Source organism: Trachypithecus francoisi, unplaced genomic scaffold, assembly GCF_009764315.1.
Source record: "Trachypithecus francoisi isolate TF-2019V2 unplaced genomic scaffold, Tfra_2.0 Lachesis_group11, whole genome shotgun sequence".
Lineage (NCBI taxonomy): Eukaryota > Metazoa > Chordata > Mammalia > Primates > Cercopithecidae > Trachypithecus > Trachypithecus francoisi.
In genome coordinates, this window is record NW_022681456.1 from 66,698,568 (window position 1) to 66,721,447 (window position 22,880).

A 22,880-nucleotide genomic window follows, 5' to 3' on the forward strand; every position below is an offset into this window, starting at 1 on the left:
ACAAAAACAAAGGAAAACAAAACAAAACATGCATCTTGAAAGTTAAAAACAAACAAACTGAAGAAAAAGCCGGTTGAAGTATTTGGATTTAACTTTACCCAGCTAAGACATTCATTCACACAACATATGCATGTCAGTCTCCTATTCAGTCCTAGAGCCTGCAGTATTGTAATTTATTGTGAAACCATGTAACCAAATACTTAAATATATCCACAACATCTATACCACAGAAATGCATAGTACATAATATACTAACATCTCAAAATAAACTTCTATTACAGTTTTATGCAAATTATGGTATAAGATTATCACCTGCCACATTTTGAAATGGTACTAACTTCAACATCAATGCACTAGTCAAAATCCTTACTAGTAGTGATGTCTTCTGCATTATCATCTGAACATTCAAAATCAAGCTGTTAATCTAATAACCACAGTATGTTATCATTTAAAATCACTGTATATTTGGATGTTAAAGCAGGTAGTAATACAGCAGGAAGTGTTTCTAATTCACAGTTTCAAAAATAAAGGGTGCAGTTTTCAAATATCTGATTGCTTAAAATTGGTCACTCAATTTAACAACTGCCTCCTTCAATACATGTAAACTATGTTTGCACAGCATTAGGAGATGTCTTTTATTTCAGAATTAGTTCTTACTGTTACAGGAGCACCACAAATTTGAAGGAAGAGGCTACAGTGTGAAATGAGCTCACTGAAGGATATGTTAAATAAAATTTTAACTACAATATAAGGTACTGCAAAAGCTTTGTTCCCCAGCACAGATCCCTTAATCAGGAAAAGTAGTTAACACTTAGCAAATACAATATGTAAATTAGCTCTACAGGAGATGGGGAAAAACCTAACTCAACTAAAAGAAAATACTATTATTAGCTAACAAAGCTGTGATAGCTGGCTTCAGAATTTTCCTAAAAATAAAATTCAAAAGCATACACAGTATTTATATCCTTTGATAAGGAATGTAGACATCCAAAGGAAATGAAAGAAAAATCTGGTTTTAAGAATTTCTAAGTGGAAACACACGCACACAAATGGGTAACTGAGAAAAATTAAGCACTTAAAATATTCAAAATTTAAGTAAGAAGATTTATAATAAAAAAAGTGGCAAACTGTTATTGTGACTTGATTTGCTGAAAACATCTGCAAATTCACACTGGCATTAAGAAAACCAAAGTCTCGAAAATTCTCCTTTCTTTCTCTCCAGATAATGTGTTTTCTGTGCAAAAATAAATATCTGAAAATTGCACTGATAATACTTATTTTAACTTCTATATTATGAATAATCTGCACATGCTGCTTTACAGACAATACATATTTGTAAACCTGCTCATGCAAAATTAGTGTGCGCAACAGGGATATTGTTATTTTTCATACTTTAAAATGATACCTTATTATCTTCTAAAAATTGCCAAACCCTCTGAAATGGTAACAAATCTTATATGGATATTCTTGTCTGCCAGCTAAAAATCAATTTATGTTGCGGAAAACAAAAAGTTGTACAAGAAAAAGAAACATGGTTTTTGTTTTGCAAGATTTTTGATTTTTAAACGAGAAAATTTATAAAAGAAAGAAATTCATGGTCACAAAATTTCAACATTTTAATCCTAAACATTACAGGGTAAATAGATACTGGACCTTATCTCCATACTCCATAAAATCCTAACTTTTAGTTTCCATTTCAAATGTTGCTGTAACCACTAAAACACTAGTGGTTTTACAACCTCTGGATTATGGAAATACACATTTCTGAAATAAATGCTACAAAAACAACAATGGAAGAAAGCCAAACAAACAGTCTCCACGAAGGAAAAAAAAGTGGAACATTTTGAAGCTTTTAGACACTTCTCTTTCCATGTCTTATGATTAACCTGTCAATTCAGTGCATTGTATGGTCATCTGTAATGGTCCCCATGGTGAACAAACATCTAACTAGTGTCCATTGATTCCAAGTTAGTAGATGATGAATCTTTCTGGATACTTTCAAAGATAGCCGCCAGCTCAGGGTTAGAACTGATCTGTGACTGGAATTCACTCATCAGTGGACTCTTCTCTGCTTCTGGAATGGTTAGCAGTGCTGCTACTGCTCTCATGGCAGATCGCTTTAATTCATCTTGTTTTTCAAACTCCTGCTTTACTGAGTTTGCCTTTACCTGTAACATGGAGTAAAGTTAGATTACATGCTATAAAAGACAGCTCTTACATGAACAAATTTAAGCACGTAAGATCTTCCTGGTAAAAGTTACTCTCATAGGTCCATAAGGCATATTATATTCTAAGCACAACTGTTTTTAAACTTATTTTTAAAGTAGTTGTCTCCTTTTAAGGGAATATTTTACACAAAGCACCATTATAACAACAGAAAATCTAGACCCACATGATTGTAACAAAGAGAGCAGGACACTCTTTTTTCAACTATCTGCTTAGCAAGTCCCACACTTTGGCCCCCATCAATAAAGTACTACTCTAGCTACCCTATTCTTTGCTATATCTATTAGACACTTTTTCAAACACACCATATGATGACATCTCCAGGTCTTTATTCAAAGCCTGTTTCATCTTCTTGGTCTAAAAAAAAAAATCTGGATTTTTCAAGCTTCACTGCAAATGTTGTCACCCTAATATGAAGCCTTCTATGACTCCCCTTCCAATCAGAATTTAAAAACTTCCTCTTTTGTTGCCTGATCACATTTTATCCCATATCAGTACTTCAAATATATATATCAGTAATTCAAAATGTTATATTGATATAGCAATAAACAAAAACTTTTAAGAATAGCAGTTAACAGTGCTAAGTTTTATAAAACATCAGTATTCAATAGGTCAACTTTTTAAACCAACTGCTACATAGAGCACTGGAATAGTTATATTTGGAAAGCTAGAGAAAAGAATTGGCTAGGAATCCCCAATACACCAAGTCTGACCTAGGTTGATACTTATCATTTCTTATTTTTTTATTTTTTTATTTTATTTTTTATTTTTATTTTTTTTTTTGAGGCGGAGTCTTGCTCTGTCACCCAGGCTGGAGTGCAGTGGCCGGATCTCAGCTCACTGCAAGCTCCGCCTCCCGGGTTTACGCCATTCTCCTGCCTCAGCCTCCCGAGTAGCTGGGACTACAGACGCCCGCCACCTCGCCCGGCTAGTTTTTTGTATTTTTTTTTTTTTAGTAGAGACGGGGTTTCACCGTGTTAGCCAGGATGGTCTCGATCTCCTGACCTCGTGATCCGCCCGTCTCGGCCTCCCAAAGTGCTGGGATTACAGGCTTGAGCCACCGCGCCCGGCCGATACTTATCATTTCTTACCTTAGTTGTACATGTTGCACGTAATGGCTCAACAAGTCGGTCCAACCTCTGCAGTACTGCACTTGGACAAAGGGTAGACAGTCTCACCAACATTAAAAATGTCAGCATCTATTAGAAATAAAAAAGAATTTAGATTTGACATCATTTTCTAAAAACAAAATTCTAAATTCTGACAGATCCTTTAAAGGAAAATACTATGCAGAGTAAAGCTTCCTTTTAATGTAATCTGCCAATCAGAATCAGAGAAATTTGTCTCAGACCTTACTGAGTTAAGTGCTAAAGAGACCTCACCAGATTGTATTTTAGGTGAGGTCTCTTGAGCAGCATATTATAGGTGAGGACTCTTTAGCACTTAACTCAGATAAGGTTTGAGACATGTCTCAAACAGATATGAGAACCAGAAAAGTGGTTTTCAATCTTGGTTGCACATTAGAATCATCCAGAGAGCTTCAGAAACATACGCATTCTTCAAGCCCCATCCCCAGAGTTTTACTGAACCTGTCAGAATACGGCCACAGACTCAGTTTGTTTGTTTGTTTTTTGAAAAGCTCATATGCACCAGAATTGAGAATCATTGAACTAGAATATTACTGAGCTGGAACACAAGTTTCGAAATAAGTTTCCACTATCATAACAGAGTTGACCAGTTATTCAGATTAATCCATGCAAAACCTGATAACCCATAAACCTTTTTCTCTTGGACTATAAACTCATAGAATTAAACAAGCACATCCTTTTAATTCTTGGTTGGGGGGCTCTCTTTATTGAACTTTGAGAGGCTTAGGTCACTACCACACATGGAAACCTAAGAGTAGGAGTTTGGGTAGTCTGGCTGAATTACTGCTGAGTTACCACTTTTGCCATGCTTGGCCAAAAGCCCTAAATGGAAGAGTAGATGAAAAAGACACAAGGCATGTATTTTTTATTTTTCAAATCACTCTTTTACTGTTCACATTTTAAATGGAGATGAACACACAGGAAAACAAAGAACACTTATATGCAAAATTCATTATCCAAACATAAGACGCAGTATGATTTCTCTCAAGTTGCTTCTACATATTGCTTTGTATATCTGAAAAGTTCCATGTCCTCTAACAAAATTCTTGGTATTAAACACAGTATATTATATTGCAAAACAAAAATTCCTCCTTCAGGTAAATAATACAGTTACAATTCAGACTAGCCCCAAAGGTAGCTCAGGAGAATTAATCAAGACAATGCTAAGAAAACCCTCCATGGGTAGCAACTATGGTCCAATGTTAAGTCAGGCCAAAAACTTACAGATTTATACTTTAAACAGCAAAATGTCGGGATTCTTTTGAGGGAAAGGATCTAGGGACTATTCACTAAGCAAGTGGGCACAGTGCATTTTGCATCCACTGCCACTTCCTCCTCCAATAAAAAGGGTTCTGGATCTTTCTTATATGTCAACTGGTATTACACTGCCTATTACTTTTGCACTTTATAGTTTACAACATGCTTATCGAAATCTTGACAGACAACCTGATTTTTCTCAGACACATGAGTAAATTACAAGGGTGAAAGTTGCTCTAGCAAAGTCTTCTTCTAAAACATTGTATAAATAGGCACAAACATCTTACCTTAATATCATAATGGTCCTTCAAACCATCTTCAACATGATTTAGAAATTCAAAGATATCAAGTCTATCAAGACAACTGTCTAGAAGTGTGTACATACACTCAAAAGCTGCCTTTCTAATATCCAGACCATCATCAACTGTATGTTTAAAGGGACCCATTTCTACCTGTTAAAGCAAAAAAGAATGTGTGGATATATAATACTGAAGTCAAAGACAAGCTCAGATAAACAGTGTGATCTAACTTACCTCTCTTATAAGCTCCTTTCTAACTTTCGTTTCATTGTAAAGATGTGGAAGAACAGTATCCAACAGGTCCCTTATTAATGATGGCTTGTTATGTGCTGCTGAATTAAATGTGACCAAGGCCACTCTTCTCACATTCAAATCCGGGTCTTCCAAAGTTTTTAAGAAATCACCTGAAATATTACAAGAAAAGCAACAGACAGACATGGTAAACTTAAAATATAATATACATTATATTTTCTCTAAGTTGATATAATTTATTTTTGCTGGTGTCATTTGTATTTCTTCAGTGAAGGTCAGGGAAGAACCTGATGAAATACTAAGTGAACCATAAAGTTTCTTTCAGCAGCAAGGCAACTATCATTTCTGAAGGTGAATATATTTTCAACTGATAATCCACTCTCAGCACCTATAATGCAGAGGGTATGGAAGAAGAGTCCATAAAGTTTCTCAATATCACTTTCATAGATACAAGATATGACAGAGATAGCAGCTAAAAAGACTAATAACATGCATGATTCTCCTTGGAGTTCACTAAAAGCAGCAACAAAAATATTTTTAAACTAAGTTCAAAATAAGAATAAAAAAATGAGGTGAAGACAGACCCACTGCTTAATAAAGATGGAGTACTATTAGCGGATATACAATTCATCAAAGGAAAGAGAAACGTGCCTCCAAAAGCCCTACTTTATTTCTGTCTTCAATAAGAAATACATGAATTCACAGGAAAATAATATAAAAGGAGAAAATTGAAAGCTAACATAGGACAAAAGCCAGAGAAGGCATCTAGGTACTTTAAAAGTCTGCTTATTCTTGCAAATGTGGGAAAGAAAGTATAATGCTTTGGAGTCACATGGATGATGGTTCAAACCATTTTACTTGTTAAATGTATGATTTTGTGCAAGTTACTTTAGGCAAGAACCTGTTTCTCACCTCAGTTTCTCACTCAATAAAATGAGGATTATAAACCTTTTACAGCTATACAGAGCAGAATAAACAGCACATATATTGTTGAAGACAATGTCTAGTACACACTAAGTATTCACATGTAGCTATTATTCCTCATTATATGATCTCAACTCTATCATCAGCAATCTTTTAGAATACACAGGGAAATGCAGGAGAGATAACAAAAGACTTGAAAGCCAACTTGAAAAACCAGCAATTTGAAAATACGAGAGGAAAGAGAGACTTCAGATACTGCAGATTGGCAAACTCAATGTTGATATCCAAGAAAGTTCCAGCACTGACTTAAAAAAAAAAACGTCTGAGAGACAGCATGGTTTCAAAAACAATATAATGTACCAAACTAATCTCCCCTCCCCTTTATTTGCATACTAAACTGGTAGATTAGAAGAATAATTACAATAGCGCATATATCCGCTTTCAGGAAAGCATCTAAAATATTGCTATTATGGACAAAATGGTGCCATGAACCAGCAATTTCAATTTTTAAAAAGTTTCTTAGGTGGTTCTGATGTTCAAACAGTCATGAATATCGAACTAGATCATAATGCAATTAGAATGCTAACTACCTGGTTGAGTAACTATATCAACAATGCATACTGGTTGACTGCTGTCAACATGGGAAGATATTTCTAGAGATACGGCATGGGCCTCTTCCTCTGTCCTGTTTTGCATAATACCAAAGTGCTCAATAAATATATCAAAGCAGAAAATGGGTGGGGGAAATGCCAGTAAGAAGTTTCTCATATAGACTTTAAATAATTTCTAGGCCCCAGCAACAGAACCTATTTGTGCCTCTGCCTTCCTTATTCTGAATTGGCAATCCCTTTCTATACAGCTCAAATTTTATATTGTATTTTTTTTTTCTTTCTGGCATACTGCAGAATGGCACAAAGCTACAAAGCTTCTTTGCCAAATCCCTCAGTCCTCCCGGATGGTTATCTCCATTATCCTGTCCTCAAGAAAGCAACAAACTAAATTCTGAGGGGTTTTTGGCTACTATCAAACTCTAGGAAAACCAATGATAAAAACAAAATGCATGGAGGTTATAAAAATCAGAAATAATCCCAAAAGCTAATTCTTGTCTTCACAGAAATAGAGAAAGCCCTAGTTTTTCTTGAGTTATCTCCTCTTAGTTCTTCTGCGAATTAGCTCTCCCCCACTTTATTTTTTAAACTTAGGTTATTTTAACCTTAAATATGGAAATCCCCATAAATCTCCTTGGGTGTTAGACGTAATAATTGAAATCTGAGGCCTTAATAGCTCAAACGAGACTCGTTTACATCTAGGGAGAAACTTCAGACTGGCCACATAAATCTAGTAACTTTCTGCTCTATCCACTAAAGCTATCTTATCTTAGGTCACCCCAAAAACATGGTTATCAAATATGTAGTTGACTCTAAAGACATGCTGGTATATTATAACTTCATTTATGTGTGCAAAATCATCTAGGAATAATTACAAACAATATAGGCAAATGCAATTTGTTAAAGTTATAAGATCATATCAATTTTATCTTAAACAATTACTTTAATTCCTCGGTATTTCTAGTTACTAAATTCAAGAGTTTGAGAATTCTAAAATCCAAAAATCAGTATGTTTATCTTTGTTTCCACTTACCTATGCAGTTCTTTAACAGTGGATCAATAGGTTGTGGATGGTCAGAAATTGTAAATTTCACAGCTGTAACCACTGAGCTTCGGGCATATGATGAGCCTAGTTAAAAATAAATTGCAAGTCTACTGGTATGTAGTTCACTAAAACTCACGGACATCATTTTTAAACCACTTCAAATAACACCAGTGTCTTCAATTCCTTAGAATTTTCCTTGGCCAAGAAGGGTATTTCTTATTGCACACATGAATACAAAGGAGCCAAGTTTACTCACTTATGAGCATAAAATAAAATCCCGTTAGATTTCAAAAGAAACAATTCCTTCTGGGAAGGAGGGACCTGAAGCAGCAGTGGAGGATCTCACCCTCACAAAAGAGAACTAGCTAAATCCAAAACCGCTCAAAAATCTTCAAATTTTTTACTAAAAAAGAAGGTAATGCCTAAGAATGAATGGCTATTACTGCTATTAATGTTATTACCTTCTACTTGTTCTAATCGGGATGACACTGGTAAATCTGAAAACTCTTCCAGAATCTTTCATGTGAAAAAAGTACTTTCACCAGTTTTACTTATTGTAACTAGTATCAGCAAGCTCTTTAGATTATGTTAATTCATGAGATATATCTTTTCCACATTTTAACATAACATAGCAACATTAAAATGTAGTCATCATGAGGAATGAGAACACATTTAACCATTATCTAATTACCACCCTATCCTTTAAAACAACAAAATGTCATTTGAATATCACTCTATACTACAAAAGAGTTTTTTTTTCATCACATACTTAGCTTTTAGGTTTAAGAAAATATAGACATGGCTTAACTTCTTTATTAGGCGTCTTTTAAGGCAACCAACTATCAATAAAAAATTTTTTTAAGAAAGAAAATCTAGATACCAACCTGATATCAAGTACCCCTTAAGCCGTGGAAGGAGAGTTTCTGGATCAATTAGAGTGAGTTTTCCTAGACATTCAGCAACAACATTTCTGGTTCCTTCCTCTGCACACTCACAGTGCTTTAGTAATAAGGCCCAGATGTTTTCAACATATGGTTTAAGGCCCACCACTGATGCAGAGCTAATAATTTCCTTCAAGGAATGAAGTAAAAGATACTGCCTTTTGGGCTGACTGGTTATTTCTTGTAGGACAAATGGCAGATATTCAGGAAGGTTGCCCACACTAATGCTGCCTAATGCATAGGATGCAGCTGATTTGACTTCTTCACTAGGAGATGAGAAAGCTTCTAGTATTACAGATTTTAGTTCCAACTGTCCACTTAAGTCAATATGATGCCCAACTTCTCCAAGAGAAAGTAGAGCTAAGAGACGAATGGAATCTGTTGACCTTGAGTTCTTGACATCTTGAATAAACTGACCTACTACAGCTGGTCCCTCTTTAGGGCATGCTCGAGTAAGGGCGGCTACACATTTGGCAATGGAATAATAAGACTGCTTATGAGTAAGAGCTGTGCTCTGAGAGTAAACTGGACCAGTCAGCATGCGCAACAAATCCATGTATCCTAAATTATTTGTTCCAGTGACAACCAGAGCTTGGAAAAAGTCTAGCATGGCACTAAGAGCTCCCCCCTGCAATAAGGGTGATCTCACAAGTCCAATAAGTTCATTGAGAATGGATCCACTTATCTTTGAAAGGGAGGAGGGATACACTTTTGCCAAAGTGGTAAGAAAACTGATAGCCATTTGTGAAACATGCATATCACTTTCGCTGATAAGAGGTGGGAGCTCATCTAGAACTGCATCAATCATGGCAGCTGTCAAGCTGTCACTATAGTTTTTTATTAGAATATCAAGGGCAGAAAGAGTACCCAGTTTCAAAGCTCTCTGGTTTTTTCTAAGAAATGAAGCAAGGATAGGAACCCCTTCTCCTAGAACAGGCCTCAAATCTATCTTCAAAGGTGACCCAGCAATCAGTGTCAATGCCTTTACTGTAGTTAACCTGGTAATTTCATTCTTTAGTCTCTCCAAGAAAATTTGAAGTGTATTAGGCAAGTCAGAACCCAAATTGTCTCCAAGGTTGCAAATAATTTGTCCCATACAGGAAATAGCCCTTTCCTTGACTTCCTGATCAATGTCAGCTGCTTTTAATCTCTTAATGGTACAGGTAAATAGATCTTTGATATAAGGAGTTGCATCAAACGAGGAAGGCTGATCTAAAGGACGAATTACTTTGACAAGCTGTTGAGTAACAAGAAGTGCTTCAGATGTAATTTTGTAAAATGGGTCTCCAACACAAGCCACCACTGGAGGAACCAAAGCCTGAACGTGAGGATGGAAGACTTGAGGAGAATGGTTACAGAGGATTACGTATAGACATGACAAAGCATCAATCTTCAAATTCGATGAGCTTGATTTATCATTCAGTGAGAAAATGATTCCTAAAAAGCCAACAAAAAATCCAATCATTGTTGTGCAGATTTTAAGGAAAGAAAAATGAAATATCAACCCCTACTGTCCTGCTAATGTTCCCACTTCATTATATTATTTCTATAAGTAGAAATTTTCACCATCTATAATAAATACTACAGCCAAATATTTGAGGGTAAGACTTAACTTTTTACTTACAAATTTCTAACTTCAGGTATTCAAGATGGTTAGATTAAAAAGTTAGCTCTACGTGCATATTAAATTGTCACAAATATTCCTTTAAAAGGAAATCATTATTTAAGCTTATCTAAGTCCTAACAAAAAGGCTACACCCTATGATAAGTCCCCAAAGAGATTTATGTTTCTTTCATACCTGGTACAAGTACAGGAATGTGTTGTGTTAGGGCTCCAGGTAATACATTTACTAGCTCAGTTAACATGTTAAAACAACACTGTCGGGTCTTCACACTTTTTTCTTTCATCTGTTTGTGCAGAGCTTTAACAATGTTGGGAACCTGCAATTATCATATACTCATTAGATGGTTCAGCTGTTGGTATTTCCTCAGTACACTTAACATGAATTACTGAGAATAAGGATAAAGGGAAGAGTTTATCTTTTTTTGTTAAATTTCTAATTCAACTATCTACTGCTATTGCTAACACTAATAAGATCAAGTTTGTTGCATGTATTATATATGTTCTCTTATAACTACATTTGCTTGATACTGATAAATTACGAAAAGCTATCATTTAGCTTTCCAGGGAGCAACAAAACAGTCTTCCCTACTTAATTTTTAAGGGCGCAGTGGCTCACGCCTGTAATCCCAGCACTTTGGGCGGCTGAGGCAGGCAGATGACAAGGTCAAGAGATCAAGACCATCCTGGCCAACATGGTGAAACTCCGCCTCTATTAAAAATACAAAAATTAGCTGGGTGTGGTGGTGCGCACCTATAGTCCCAGCTACTTGGGAGGCTGAGGCAGGGGAATCACTTGAACCCAGGAGGTGGAGGTTGCAGTGAGCTGAGATAGCGCCACCGCACTCCAGGCTGGCAACAGAGCAAGACTCCATCTCAAAAAAAAAAAAAAAAAAAAAAGAAATAAATTAATCAAATAATAATGGTATTTTGAATGACAAAAGCACAGATAAAAGTCAAAGGAAACAAGACAAATTACAGAAAAGCAACCATTGAACAGGTCCTTTTCTTACTTTCCATTTGCTGTTACAAGGAATCAACCTCATTTCAAATGTAGCTACAAGCAGCAGGGGTATGATTAAAAGATATCTGCTCTAAACTTTCTAATGTTTGGTTAGTCAGTAAAACAAATAGGGTCTCTACTAACAAATCTTATGGATGCAAAGCTATAAACGGAGCTTCTAGAAAGTAGAGATTAAAAATAAAAACAAAGCCAAGAAAAATCCCAACAACCAAACTACAAGGACACACACCATAATCACACAATGAACTAAGAACTAGACAAAACAAAAAAATTGTCTAACTTTCCATAGCATTGTCGAAATTCCTGGCAACTCTACTGAGCAATACCTGACTTCTACATACTCACTCACTTACATATATCCTCCATACACTTTATCTTATTTCCTTCTACAATTAATCTTCAACATTCACCTTTAGGAGTAAGTTCACCATAAAAATGTATTTATTTGTACTACTTGAAAACAAGATAGATACCATATGTGTGTCCCATCCTCTCCACTGGTTTAATCACTGTCAATATCTGTTTTGTAATCTATAAAAATTGACCTAGTATTTCTGCATCCCATAGGGCTGCTGTAGAGATTACATATAAAATAGGAGAACGCCTGGTATGTTATATTCAATAAATGGGAGCAATATAATAGCTCTAATGTTTAGGATCTTAGAAAAAAATGCCCTCAAGTGAAAAAAAAAGTGTAATTTATTAGTAAGTATATATGTAGTAGGCACTACACTGAATGCTCTATACAGATCATCCAGCTCTCACAACCACAGGTAGATATTTCTAAATACACTCTTATTACAAATAAAAGTGAGGTTTAATAAAGTGACTAAATAACTTGCCCAAGATCACACATCTAAATTAGAAGTGAAGTCAGTTATGTGATCACAAGTAGTATGACTCCACAGCTATAAGACATCTCTATTAACATCAAAGACAAAGATTACTTCACCGAATCTTAAAATTATTTAAATATTGTTTATCAAGTAACACCAAGAATACTTCAATCAGAATAGTTTACAAGTAACATAATATGAACATGCATTAACTATATAAACATATCCCAGAACTTTCTGCTTCTCTATAAATATTCTGGAACTCACATTTCCATACAAAGACAATTTTAAAAGCATTGCATTTACTATTATGATTTTGTAAACTGTACTTTAAAACCAACCTGACTCTGAAGCATTGTTAAAGGTGTTTCTCCCTGTTCCATTGCATCAGGGTCACATAGCCAACTTTGTACAGGACGAGTTTGCTTCAAAAGAGAGAGGTATGCGTGAAAAACATCTGCCTTTACATTCTCTTCACGCTCTTTAAATCTGGATATTAGTGCAGGAGAGACGGTCTTGTAGAATTCTGGAAGCATTTCATGCCTTGTGCTAACTACAGCATCCAAGCACTTCGCAGCTGCACGTCTCACTTTCCAACTCATGTCATCATCATCACTGTATTCATCATCACTCCCTAAAGGGTAAGTTTTAATGTAAACAGGCTATTAATGACAAGAGAAGTATATTATTTTAAACAGAAAAGGAATTGATACTCTTAACCAAATCAGTTAATCTAACTTTCCGGTAACATATACAGCAACAGGTAGGTTTCAATAGAACTGGAACTTGAACAAAGAGCTTGTTAATTCTGTAAGTCTGCACATAAATTAAACTTAAAAAAACAAACATAATTGTATTTTTAATTAAACATTTTCTCATTTATTTTGTAATGAACTGCTGCTTAGTTATAACCCTTTAAAATCATCAATTAACACATTCAACTTCTTTAGAATATAAATATTTATAGTCATAAATTTCCCAGCTTTTGAAACAAAATTCAAAGAACTTACTTAACAGCATAGAATCAAGCAAACAATCAGGGACTTTATAAGAAAAACCAAGAAATGGATTTAAGTTAATAGAGTAGGTGATAAAATGAATGGTTACCAATCCCAAAACACTGTAGAACTAATTTTCTGGGAACAAAAAGAAGGTTGATATCAGCTTTGTGACTACAAGGCTTTTCACTCAACTTGTTGATAAGCTATGAGGAACAAACATGTATATTCTAAACCTTTCACAATTTTGTCTTAACGTACTTTAAAACAAAACTATTTTTGCTTAATTATAACAAGAAAATGCTGCAAACTTAACAGAGAACCATTTTTCCCCAATGCTAAATCTTAAACATTCAAAGCAGAAGCACTAAGAATTGTATCTCATTTATCTATACTTGATAGATAACATGTGTGTGAAATCTCCAGCAAGTCTTTCTTCTAACACCATCAGGTTTAATTAGTTGGGTAATATGAAGTCAGAAAGGTGGCAGAAATACTAGCAGTTATCATGATAGTCTAAAATTATCTCACAATAATTTCGTGATTCTTAGACAAAACTATACATAGCCTTGAAATAACTGAGAGGAGTGATATATTTTTACTGGCTTTTATTCCAATTAGCTTAGTGACAGTCAAAGGTAGCCAGCTAGGCCTTAGAAGATTCTACAATACATAATAAAATAATAAAATTTTCCAACTCAAAAGCTTAAAATTCACCTTAGCACATTATAGGAAAAAAACAACCAAATACCGCTAAATGCGAGGCATTTGCTTATTTACCGATATCTATTTAAATAAAGTTAAAAGATACTGCCAAAATATACTATCAAGTTAAGAGCACATAAAAGTTTTTTCCATGTCCATACACTATGGTAATTGCATCCCAGAAATATAAGCTTTATTAAAAACAAGATTATAAAAAATTAACAAATGTCCCAATTCACTAAAATTATGTTGTTTTTATAAATCACAAAAATACCATGGTAGAAAGTCATTTAATGGGTATAATTCATATTAACTGATAAAGCAGGTGAAGTACCTGGTTTGTTATACAGCGCACAAAAGACCAACATTCAAAACCTGGAATACACATTGCTACTGATTTCTTCAGAAGATATTCATATTAAAATATAAGCTAAGTTTTCCCTTCATTAATACAACCCATTTATTGATTGCCTGTGTGTCAGGCACTGTCCTAGGCACTGGAATAAAGCAGTCAATCAAGAGATTAAAACGTCAAACCTTCATGAAACTTACATTCTAATAGGTAGGAGACCATCAATTACAGTATGTCAGAAAGTTACTAAGTGTGATAAACAAACAAAAACAACAAAATCAAAGAGTTCTCAGGTGGAAGACTACATGAGGGATGTGTGAAAAAGGAATCAGGTATGACTGCAAGATTTTTGGTCTGACCAGCTAAGAAGAATGGAGGTACCATTCTGAGATGGAAAAGGCTAAAGAAGAACAGGTTAGGTGGGAGATGGGGAAGGGGTAGGGAAAAGATATTTTAGATATCCTAGCAGCAATATTAATTAAGCAGTTGCATATGAATCTGTATACACAAGCGAGATCTGGATTAAAGATAGGATCTGGGTTGCCAGCATACTGATATTAAAGTCAGGAGATTAGATGAGATCAACAAATAAATCAAGAGTATAACAGGTAAGTTCAAGGACTGAGCCTTGGCATACTCTAAGTACAGTGGTCAGGGTGAAGAAGAAGAACCAGCATGGAAGATTGGAGTAATCAAAATGATAGGACTACATCCAGGCTAGAATGGTATCCCAGAAGCTAAATAAAGAAATGTTGCTGAGACTGAGTAATACGATAGGCAGAGTCAAACATTTGCAATCTTGTGCATCACTGGAGGAGTGGATTCAAGAGAGAATGGAAAGAAAGAAACTGAACTGCATTCTTTTGAGGAGTTCTGTTGTGGAGGAGAGAAACTAGGCAGCAGCTGCTTGAGGTGTATATGGTGTTAAGAAATTTTTTTGGTAGTTGTTTTTTAAAGATGGGTGAAATTACTTACTTAGGAAAGTTGTTACATAAATTCATTCAAAGAATCAAACTAAAAAGTATTCTCAAAAACAACAAAAAATCCACCAACCTGTTTACCTAGTAACTTACCAACTTAAATATTTGTTACTATGATTCTTCCAATACGAACAGAAACAACTGAACATGAGCAACCCCTATGTCCTTGAAGTGCTGCTACTCCTTTCCAGAGTAAATATCATAAATCATCGTGTGATGGCATCAATCTTAGGAGCCTCAGAAACGTTGTAAGCTATTAATGAACGTTAAATGGGGCCTCAAACAGTATTAAGAATTTTTCCTGAACTATGAACAAACAAACTAATATTCTTTCAAACCAAGCTGCCCTAAATATGTATATCTACAGATTCAATTCTTTCTAAAACCTCGGTTTATCTCCTTACAAAAATGCTTTGTAGAAAATTTGAATAGTACTTAAAACCAGAAATCACATATAGTTGCTAGCCAAGAGAAAACAAGTGGTAATGGTACTAGTTGTAAATATATAGATTTTTTTCTGTATACTTAAAGTAATAAAATTGGGACATGGTGAGCAATTTTTGCTACATACTTTTCACTCACCTTATTAAGAGCATTAATGAATAATTTTTAGACATGATTTTTTAATGTGTTGCATAACAGTTCAATACATAGATGCCCTCTAACTTAATCTGCTATTGTCAAATATTGAGATCATTTCCCTTTTCACTATTATAACTAAATAAAACAAACAGTACAATTTGCACTAAGAATCATCTCCATTTATAACTGTCTTTCACAAAAATTTAAAAGATTCTATTTAATTTGAAATACCTTGATCATCGTCATCACCACCATCAGCATCCATTGCATTTTCATCTTCATCTTCATCATCATAATTATAATTTGGATCATAGGTAAGATATTTAAGACAAATATTTATAATGGTAGAAACATGAGGATATACTTCCTTAGGACATCTAAAGGCAAAAACAAAAGCTGCCTTGAAGAGCTGTATTTTTCTCCTTGATTCATTACCTGCCACAGTTTGCTTTATCACCAGCAATAACATAGTAATTCTCATACTATCTAGCACCAATGATTCTTGCTCTTTCTCTCCCATGGACTTACAATTTTAAAAGGTTTACCTTTCAAATTTTACTTATTTAATCAATTTTAAGATCAACTCCCTTAATCCCCATTTTAACTATGTTATGGTTAATGTGTGGCAGTATAGATAGAAATCGGTATACACTCAACATGTTATTAGAAAACCAAACCCAGATGAATGTGCTCTTCAGTAACCAGGATTATTTGTGGAAATGTCAGTGCATATTCACCTAGGCTTGGTCTTCTAGCGATGTAATAAGAGGACAGAACATATAAATGCCCATAGGGCCAGCAAATAAAAGAATACTTTGTGTTTGTCAACTAAAGGAACAAAAATGAATCCAACAATTTCTAATTTTCATAATATGATATGATTAAAAGCCACTTCTCAAAACCGGAAGTGTCAAGGGATAAATGCAGAAGACATTTACTGGTGTAAGGCCTCAAGACACCATGCTACTGCATTAGTCAAGAGCAAAAATTCTGTTACTTATCTTGTATTGCCTTCCAGTACACAAATATACAATTTTTACTAAGCTTTTAAAAAATATATTAGAATCAGTTTCCAAATTGAGAATCACTGACCTAGCTAAATGGATGTGACCTAAGAAATTGTTGAAAAGACAATTCACTATTTATTTCTGACAAATAATTTATCCTGCTGGGCTTTCAGTACAGACTACATTATTACACTGGCATTTCTTCCCTTCTAAAGTAAACCCGAAATAATTATAAATACCTTTCTCAAATTCTTTAAAGTCCTAACAATGACAAGAAAAATTTTCAAAATAAATGTGATGACTACATTTTATAATAGCAAGATGACATTAATTTCAAATACTGTATTGTCTGTTATATCTGAAATCCAATAGGCCGCTTCTCCTCACACACCTAAGGTAGATCTTATGATTCTATTCTGAAGGAAAAGCTTTTTGGAAAAAACAGAGATCTTAAAAACTTACCTTCTTACAAATGATTCAAAGGCTTGAATACAGTACTCTCTCAATTCATCATCATCTACATTGCAAAATTTTACCACCAAAGGAATTATCTTCTCAAGGTATTCACCTAAGAAAAGCATAATGGTTCTTTAAAAACATGCATTAATGTTTTTAATTAAAGAAAACTTTAAAACTTTTAAAGATTTCTTACCTATTCTATGACCAGCTTGCCTACTAATAGCAGCAATACATTGTATGTAGGTTCTGGTTGTTGACATAGAATCATTTTTGGACAACTCTGACAACAGATGTTCAATAAGATCTACAAAAACTATATTTCCACAGCTCATAACCAGATGGCCAAGAGCGATAATGGTTCTTTTCCTCACTGCAAGTCTAGGGCTGGTCAACTGGGGAAGCAGACAGGTCAGAATTGAAGGATGGAAATTAACAAGAAGTCCTCCTTGCCTTAAAATAAAATAAAAAAAGAAAGAAAACAACAAATGAATTCAAGATGCCTGGCCACTACTAAATGTCTGGCCTCTGACCTCAATGTAAATATTCAGAACACAAATTTAGTTGAGACTAATTCAAATTCAGAGTGAAAGGAAAATTAAATTCTTACTTTATCTAAAATGCAACTGAAACCTGAGCTAAGTGAATGCGGCATTGAAATTTACATTGCCAAACTGACTCCGGGAATCTAGACCTAAATCCCCAATTATAGGTTATCTAATCAATTGGCTTGGGAAAGTATTTTTAAAAAAAACAAAACAAGGCTGGGCATGATGGCTCACACCTGTAATCCCAGCACTTTGGGAGGCTGAGAAAGGCAGATCGCTTGAGCCCAGAAATTTGAGACCAGCCTGAGCAACATGGCAAAACCTCATCTCTACAAAAAACACAAAAATTAGCTGCGTATGGTGGTGCATCCCTGTAGTCCCAGCTGCTCAGGAGGCTGAAGTGGGAGGATCACCTAAGCCCGGTAAATTGAGGCTGCAATGAATCATGATCATGCCAATGCACTCTAGCCTGGGCCAAAACCTGTCTCAAAACCAAACACAAACAATAACCACCAAAACCACACAATAATCTTGTCACTTTGTCCTTCCAAAATCTCTAAATGATTTTCTGTGCCAGGCACAGTGGCTCATGCCTATAATCCCAGCACTTTGGGAGGCCAAGGTGGGTGGATACCTTGAGGTTAGGCGTTCGAGACCACCCTGGCCAACACGGTAAAACCCTGTCTCTACTAAAATTACAAAAATTAGCCAGGCAAGGTGGTGGGTATCTGTAAGCCCAGCTACTCAGGAAGCTGAGGCAGGAGAATCACTTGAACTCAGGAGGCGGAGGTTGCAGTAAGCTGAGATCAAGGAACTGCACTCTAGCCTGGGTGACAGAGTGAGACTCCATCTCAAAACAAACAAACAAACAAACAAACAAAAGTCTCTAAATGATTTTCTGTATTCTGACTTTCTGTATTGCTTTTTTAGGGGGGGATTCATAACACTAAAAAATTGAGCTTCTCTTGAGTTCTCCCTCTCCCTTATTGGCTTTCCTCTATATATAGTTTCATTGTTCCTGTTGTTCCAACACCCCTCTTCCAAAGCATCGCAAATGTACAGTTCAATGAGTCACTACTACCCAAACTTGTGCCAGGACAATCACTGTTCGTGATTAAATCACACATAGGACAAAAAGTCTGAATTTTCAGTTTATCAAATTAAACACAAATTCCTCATCCACCACGACATGACCCCAATTTATCAGAATGATTTCCTACTGCTTTTCTATTCATTCTATATTCTAGAAAACTAGAATATGCTTCCCCATTCATATACTACTTATGTATTCTATACCTGGGCACATCTAACTATTGAAGTGCTACCCATTCTTCAAAACCCAATTCAAATGCCACTTTCCATAAAAACAATTTTCTTGAATCCTTCCATTTTAAAACCCCAAACACACTATGCTCCCAGTTAGTCTTTAGTCCCATTCTGTCCTGCAGCCATTTGTGTTCTTATATCCTATCGTAAAGTACAAGCTCTTTCAGTGCCAGGATGATAGCTCCTCACTTTATACACACACATCCACACACCCACATGAAGGCACTTGATTGTTTTTAAGTTGAAATGAATTTGCCACAAAAAACATACACACAAATAATGGTGGCCTATAATGATTATGAGAATCAGAAACTGACAGGTCCTTTAAGGTATTTTCTCCTAGGAGTTGCTTAGGTCTATGTTCTAACATCTGACTTCCAAAGGAAAGTGAAAAGGCAACAAATATATAAAAGCCAAGGTCCTCCCTCCCCTAAAATATGCACTATTAATATGGTTCCAAAAATTACCAGCATTCTTTTAACTGGAAAATCCATAACTACCAGCACATCTCCTTATCTAAATACATCACTGAATGCAAGAATATATAAGTAAAACAAAACATGAACTGTGCTAAAAAATTTAAAATCACAAGTTTTATTAAAGAACAATAAAATGTTTACTATACAATATTATATACTTATACATTAGTGTAATTAGCTTATTTCCCCCTCACCCCCAATCACACAAATTGATAAAACAGTCACCATTTAAATATGAATAATTTTTCACCAAGTTTTATTGTATTTACTAGAAAGGGTTTTTAGTAAATCAATGTAGTATCTGTATTACAAGTAACGGAAATAAACAGGCACACTTACCTGCTCAACATATCAGCCATAATATCCAAGGCTTCTAGCTGAACAGAGACATCTTCCTGTTTTGCTATTGCACTGGTAAGACGTCCAGTAATCTTTTTACATACATTAGCAGCTAATGCAGAGCCTGCATGAATAAGAAGGCAATAATAATTTCAAAGCAAGCATGTTGAATTCCCTCTTATATTCATGGTAGTTACCAAATATTTAACAACTCCACACTTGATCATGAGACACAAGAGATCCAGGGAAGAAAAACACATCTCTCAAAACAGGCTGCTTTTCAATAAAATAACTTATTAGAAATAAACGAGAATTAGACCAAATATTTAACAACTCCACACTTGATCATGAGACACAGGAGATCTGTGGCAAAAAAACACATCTTTCAGAACAGGCTGTTTTTCTATAATAACTTATTAGACATAAATGACAATTAGAGATGACAACTTCATAAGGGGTAAAGGACACAGGGAAAATACAGATGTCAGCAATTCTTTCTACTGGATAATAATAGATATTATAGATAACTAGTAATAGTAGATAGATAACTATTCTATCTACTGGATAATCTGTATGCATTGATATGAATGCTAGCTATGGAGCCAGTAATAGCTGCAGTGCTTGCACCCCTAAAGCAGTAAGGAGAGTTTTCTCTTTTTGAGTCTCCTCTAGTAGACTAGCCTTTTAAACTTCAGTGAATTAAAAAGCATATATTCTGAGCTCCAATGCTTAGCAGCTTCTTAAAAAGAAAAATTAGCCATAACTTTTAATAAGGTCCTTTCCAACCCAAAGATTCCGTAACTTCATTATAAAGTAGAAACTTCGTTCCAGGACTCATAAATCAGAACTGTTACTACTTAAAGTAGGTCATGTTGTTACTGATGAGAGAAAAAAAGAACAAGTCACTATGAAAGAAAGAATCTGAATGGTTAAAAAAATTCTTATAAAAACCGGAAATTGGCTCAATGCAAACATATTTCAATGAGAGAAAAACAATTTAAAAATATATACATAGCTAATACAAATATAAATATAAATAACATACCTCTGAGTTGTTGAAATGTTTTACTGAAATAAGTAACTATTTAATAAGGGTAAAATAACACTGGTATGATACATTGAAGAAAGCACCCTTTTTGTATTAAAAGATAATGGTTTTGAATCTATACCCAATTACTCACCCAACTTTGGGTGAATTAACCTAATAATCTCTCTGAATTTCAGTTCCCCCATCTACAAACTAGAAGGAATAGTAAGACCTCCCATATGACTGATGTTTAGACTAGTTTACATATGCAGCCTTTAGCATGAAAACTAGCACAATGAATGATTTAAGTAAATGAGTGAAAATAACATACCCAGACGACATTATTTATTCTTTTGTTTTTTTATTTTTTATTTTTTGAGATGGAGTTTCGCTCTTGTTCCCCAGGCTGGAGTGCAATGGCACCATCTCGGCTCACTGCGACCTCCGCCTCCTGAGTTAAAGTGATTCTCCTGCCTCAGCCTCCCAAGTAGCTGGGATTACAGGCATGCACCACCACGCCCAGCTAATTTTGTATTTTTAGGAGAGATGGGGTTTCTCCATGTTGGTCAGGCTGGTATCTAACTCCCAACCTCAGGTGATCCACCTACCTTGGCCTCCCAAGGTGCTGGGATTACAGGGGTGAGCCACCTCGCCCGGCCCCCCAGACTACATTATTACCAATCTAAATCTTCCCATGAAATAGGTGATAATCTCACCTTTTGTAGATGAGACAATAACTTTTAGCCTGCTAATTTTAGCAATAGTTTAGTAGTCAAGACCAATTCTAAAATTTATATTACCTACACATTTCTGTCAAAGGTCAAAAGTTAAATTAGTTGACAAATACATTAATCATAGTTTTAAATTTGTTTAATTACCAAGTAGCTGTAAAAGGCTCAGCTTTCATTAAAGCTACTAGTAAACTGAACTATTTCACAGCTACGTCTGAATGGTGTTAAATTTTACATAGCAAATATGACGCAAAGTGAAATTAACACTGGAAACAGATTTTGGTTATCTCTTCCCTCACTGCATAGGTTGGCATAATTCTAGTCTGCAGTCATGGTACACACAGTATAATCTTGCTCCAACATATAAAAATCCTTCACCAAAATACATACTACAAACAAGTTCAATTGAAATATTCCTTTAACAGTTAATTTACTTCTAAGAAAAATAAGGCTTCAAGCTTTAATTTTCTTAATTGTCCAAAGGGATTCCTACGACCATCTGTAAGGACAGCCACCTCCCTCCCTCCTTGGCCAGAAGGGGAAAAAAAGTGGGGAGAAATACCTCCACATAAAAACAAATAGGAAGAAAAATGTGCTCTTGCTTACCACTGGAAGCTGGAGGAAGTTCTCCAATTACTGTTTTAAGACCAATACTTGAAATGTCTCGAAGTTGTTCTTTATCAGAAAGCATGTTAGTGCAGAGGGTATCTACAATTGTCTCTACTTGGTATTCTTTCACTTTACTCACTAAAGGACCAAGACTGTAATACAAAGAAGAAATTGTTTTAAAAAATCTAGGTAAGCACAAAAACAGGAAAATACGTAAGTAGAAATGTTAACCTCTCTGCCTAGAACTTTCAAGATAAAGTATATAGCATGTCTGTATCATAAATAGTATACAAATAACGACATAAGAAAATTGTGATTGGTTAAGATTTTTGCAGTTGGTTTCCAAGTTTTTCTCATTGATTTCCATTCTAGTATCATGAAACTGAAGCTGCTTTCCATATCACACCCCATGTCATACCCCTAAAGCTAATTAGTTGACAAATACAGAGAAAACTTATTTCTTATTTTTTTTAAGAGACAGGTTCTCACTGTTGTTCACACTGGCCTTGAACTCCTGGGTTCAAGCAATCCTCCCACTTCAGCCTCCTGAGTAACTAGAA

At 35.1% G+C, this 22,880-nt stretch overlaps 1 protein-coding gene across 1 annotated transcript in view; it reads right to left on the minus strand.

Annotated features, from left to right (window-relative positions):
- Nucleotides 1–606: 606 nt before the first annotated feature.
- Nucleotides 607–22,880, minus strand: part of CAND1 (cullin associated and neddylation dissociated 1) — a 47,805-nt gene continuing 25,531 nt past the window's right edge. The window contains exons 3-15 of the mRNA XM_033221359.1: nucleotides 22,318–22,472; nucleotides 19,954–20,077; nucleotides 17,458–17,714; nucleotides 17,268–17,373; nucleotides 16,030–16,175; nucleotides 12,523–12,815; nucleotides 10,500–10,641; nucleotides 8,644–10,137; nucleotides 7,748–7,843; nucleotides 5,165–5,334; nucleotides 4,919–5,083; nucleotides 3,318–3,425; nucleotides 607–2,168 (exon numbers count right to left, since the gene is read on the minus strand). Coding sequence (XP_033077250.1) covers nucleotides 1,944–2,168; nucleotides 3,318–3,425; nucleotides 4,919–5,083; nucleotides 5,165–5,334; nucleotides 7,748–7,843; nucleotides 8,644–10,137; nucleotides 10,500–10,641; nucleotides 12,523–12,815; nucleotides 16,030–16,175; nucleotides 17,268–17,373; nucleotides 17,458–17,714; nucleotides 19,954–20,077; nucleotides 22,318–22,472 — 3,481 coding nt within the window. The 3' untranslated portion in view covers nucleotides 607–1,943. The remainder of the gene's footprint in view (nucleotides 2,169–3,317; nucleotides 3,426–4,918; nucleotides 5,084–5,164; nucleotides 5,335–7,747; nucleotides 7,844–8,643; nucleotides 10,138–10,499; nucleotides 10,642–12,522; nucleotides 12,816–16,029; nucleotides 16,176–17,267; nucleotides 17,374–17,457; nucleotides 17,715–19,953; nucleotides 20,078–22,317; nucleotides 22,473–22,880) is intronic.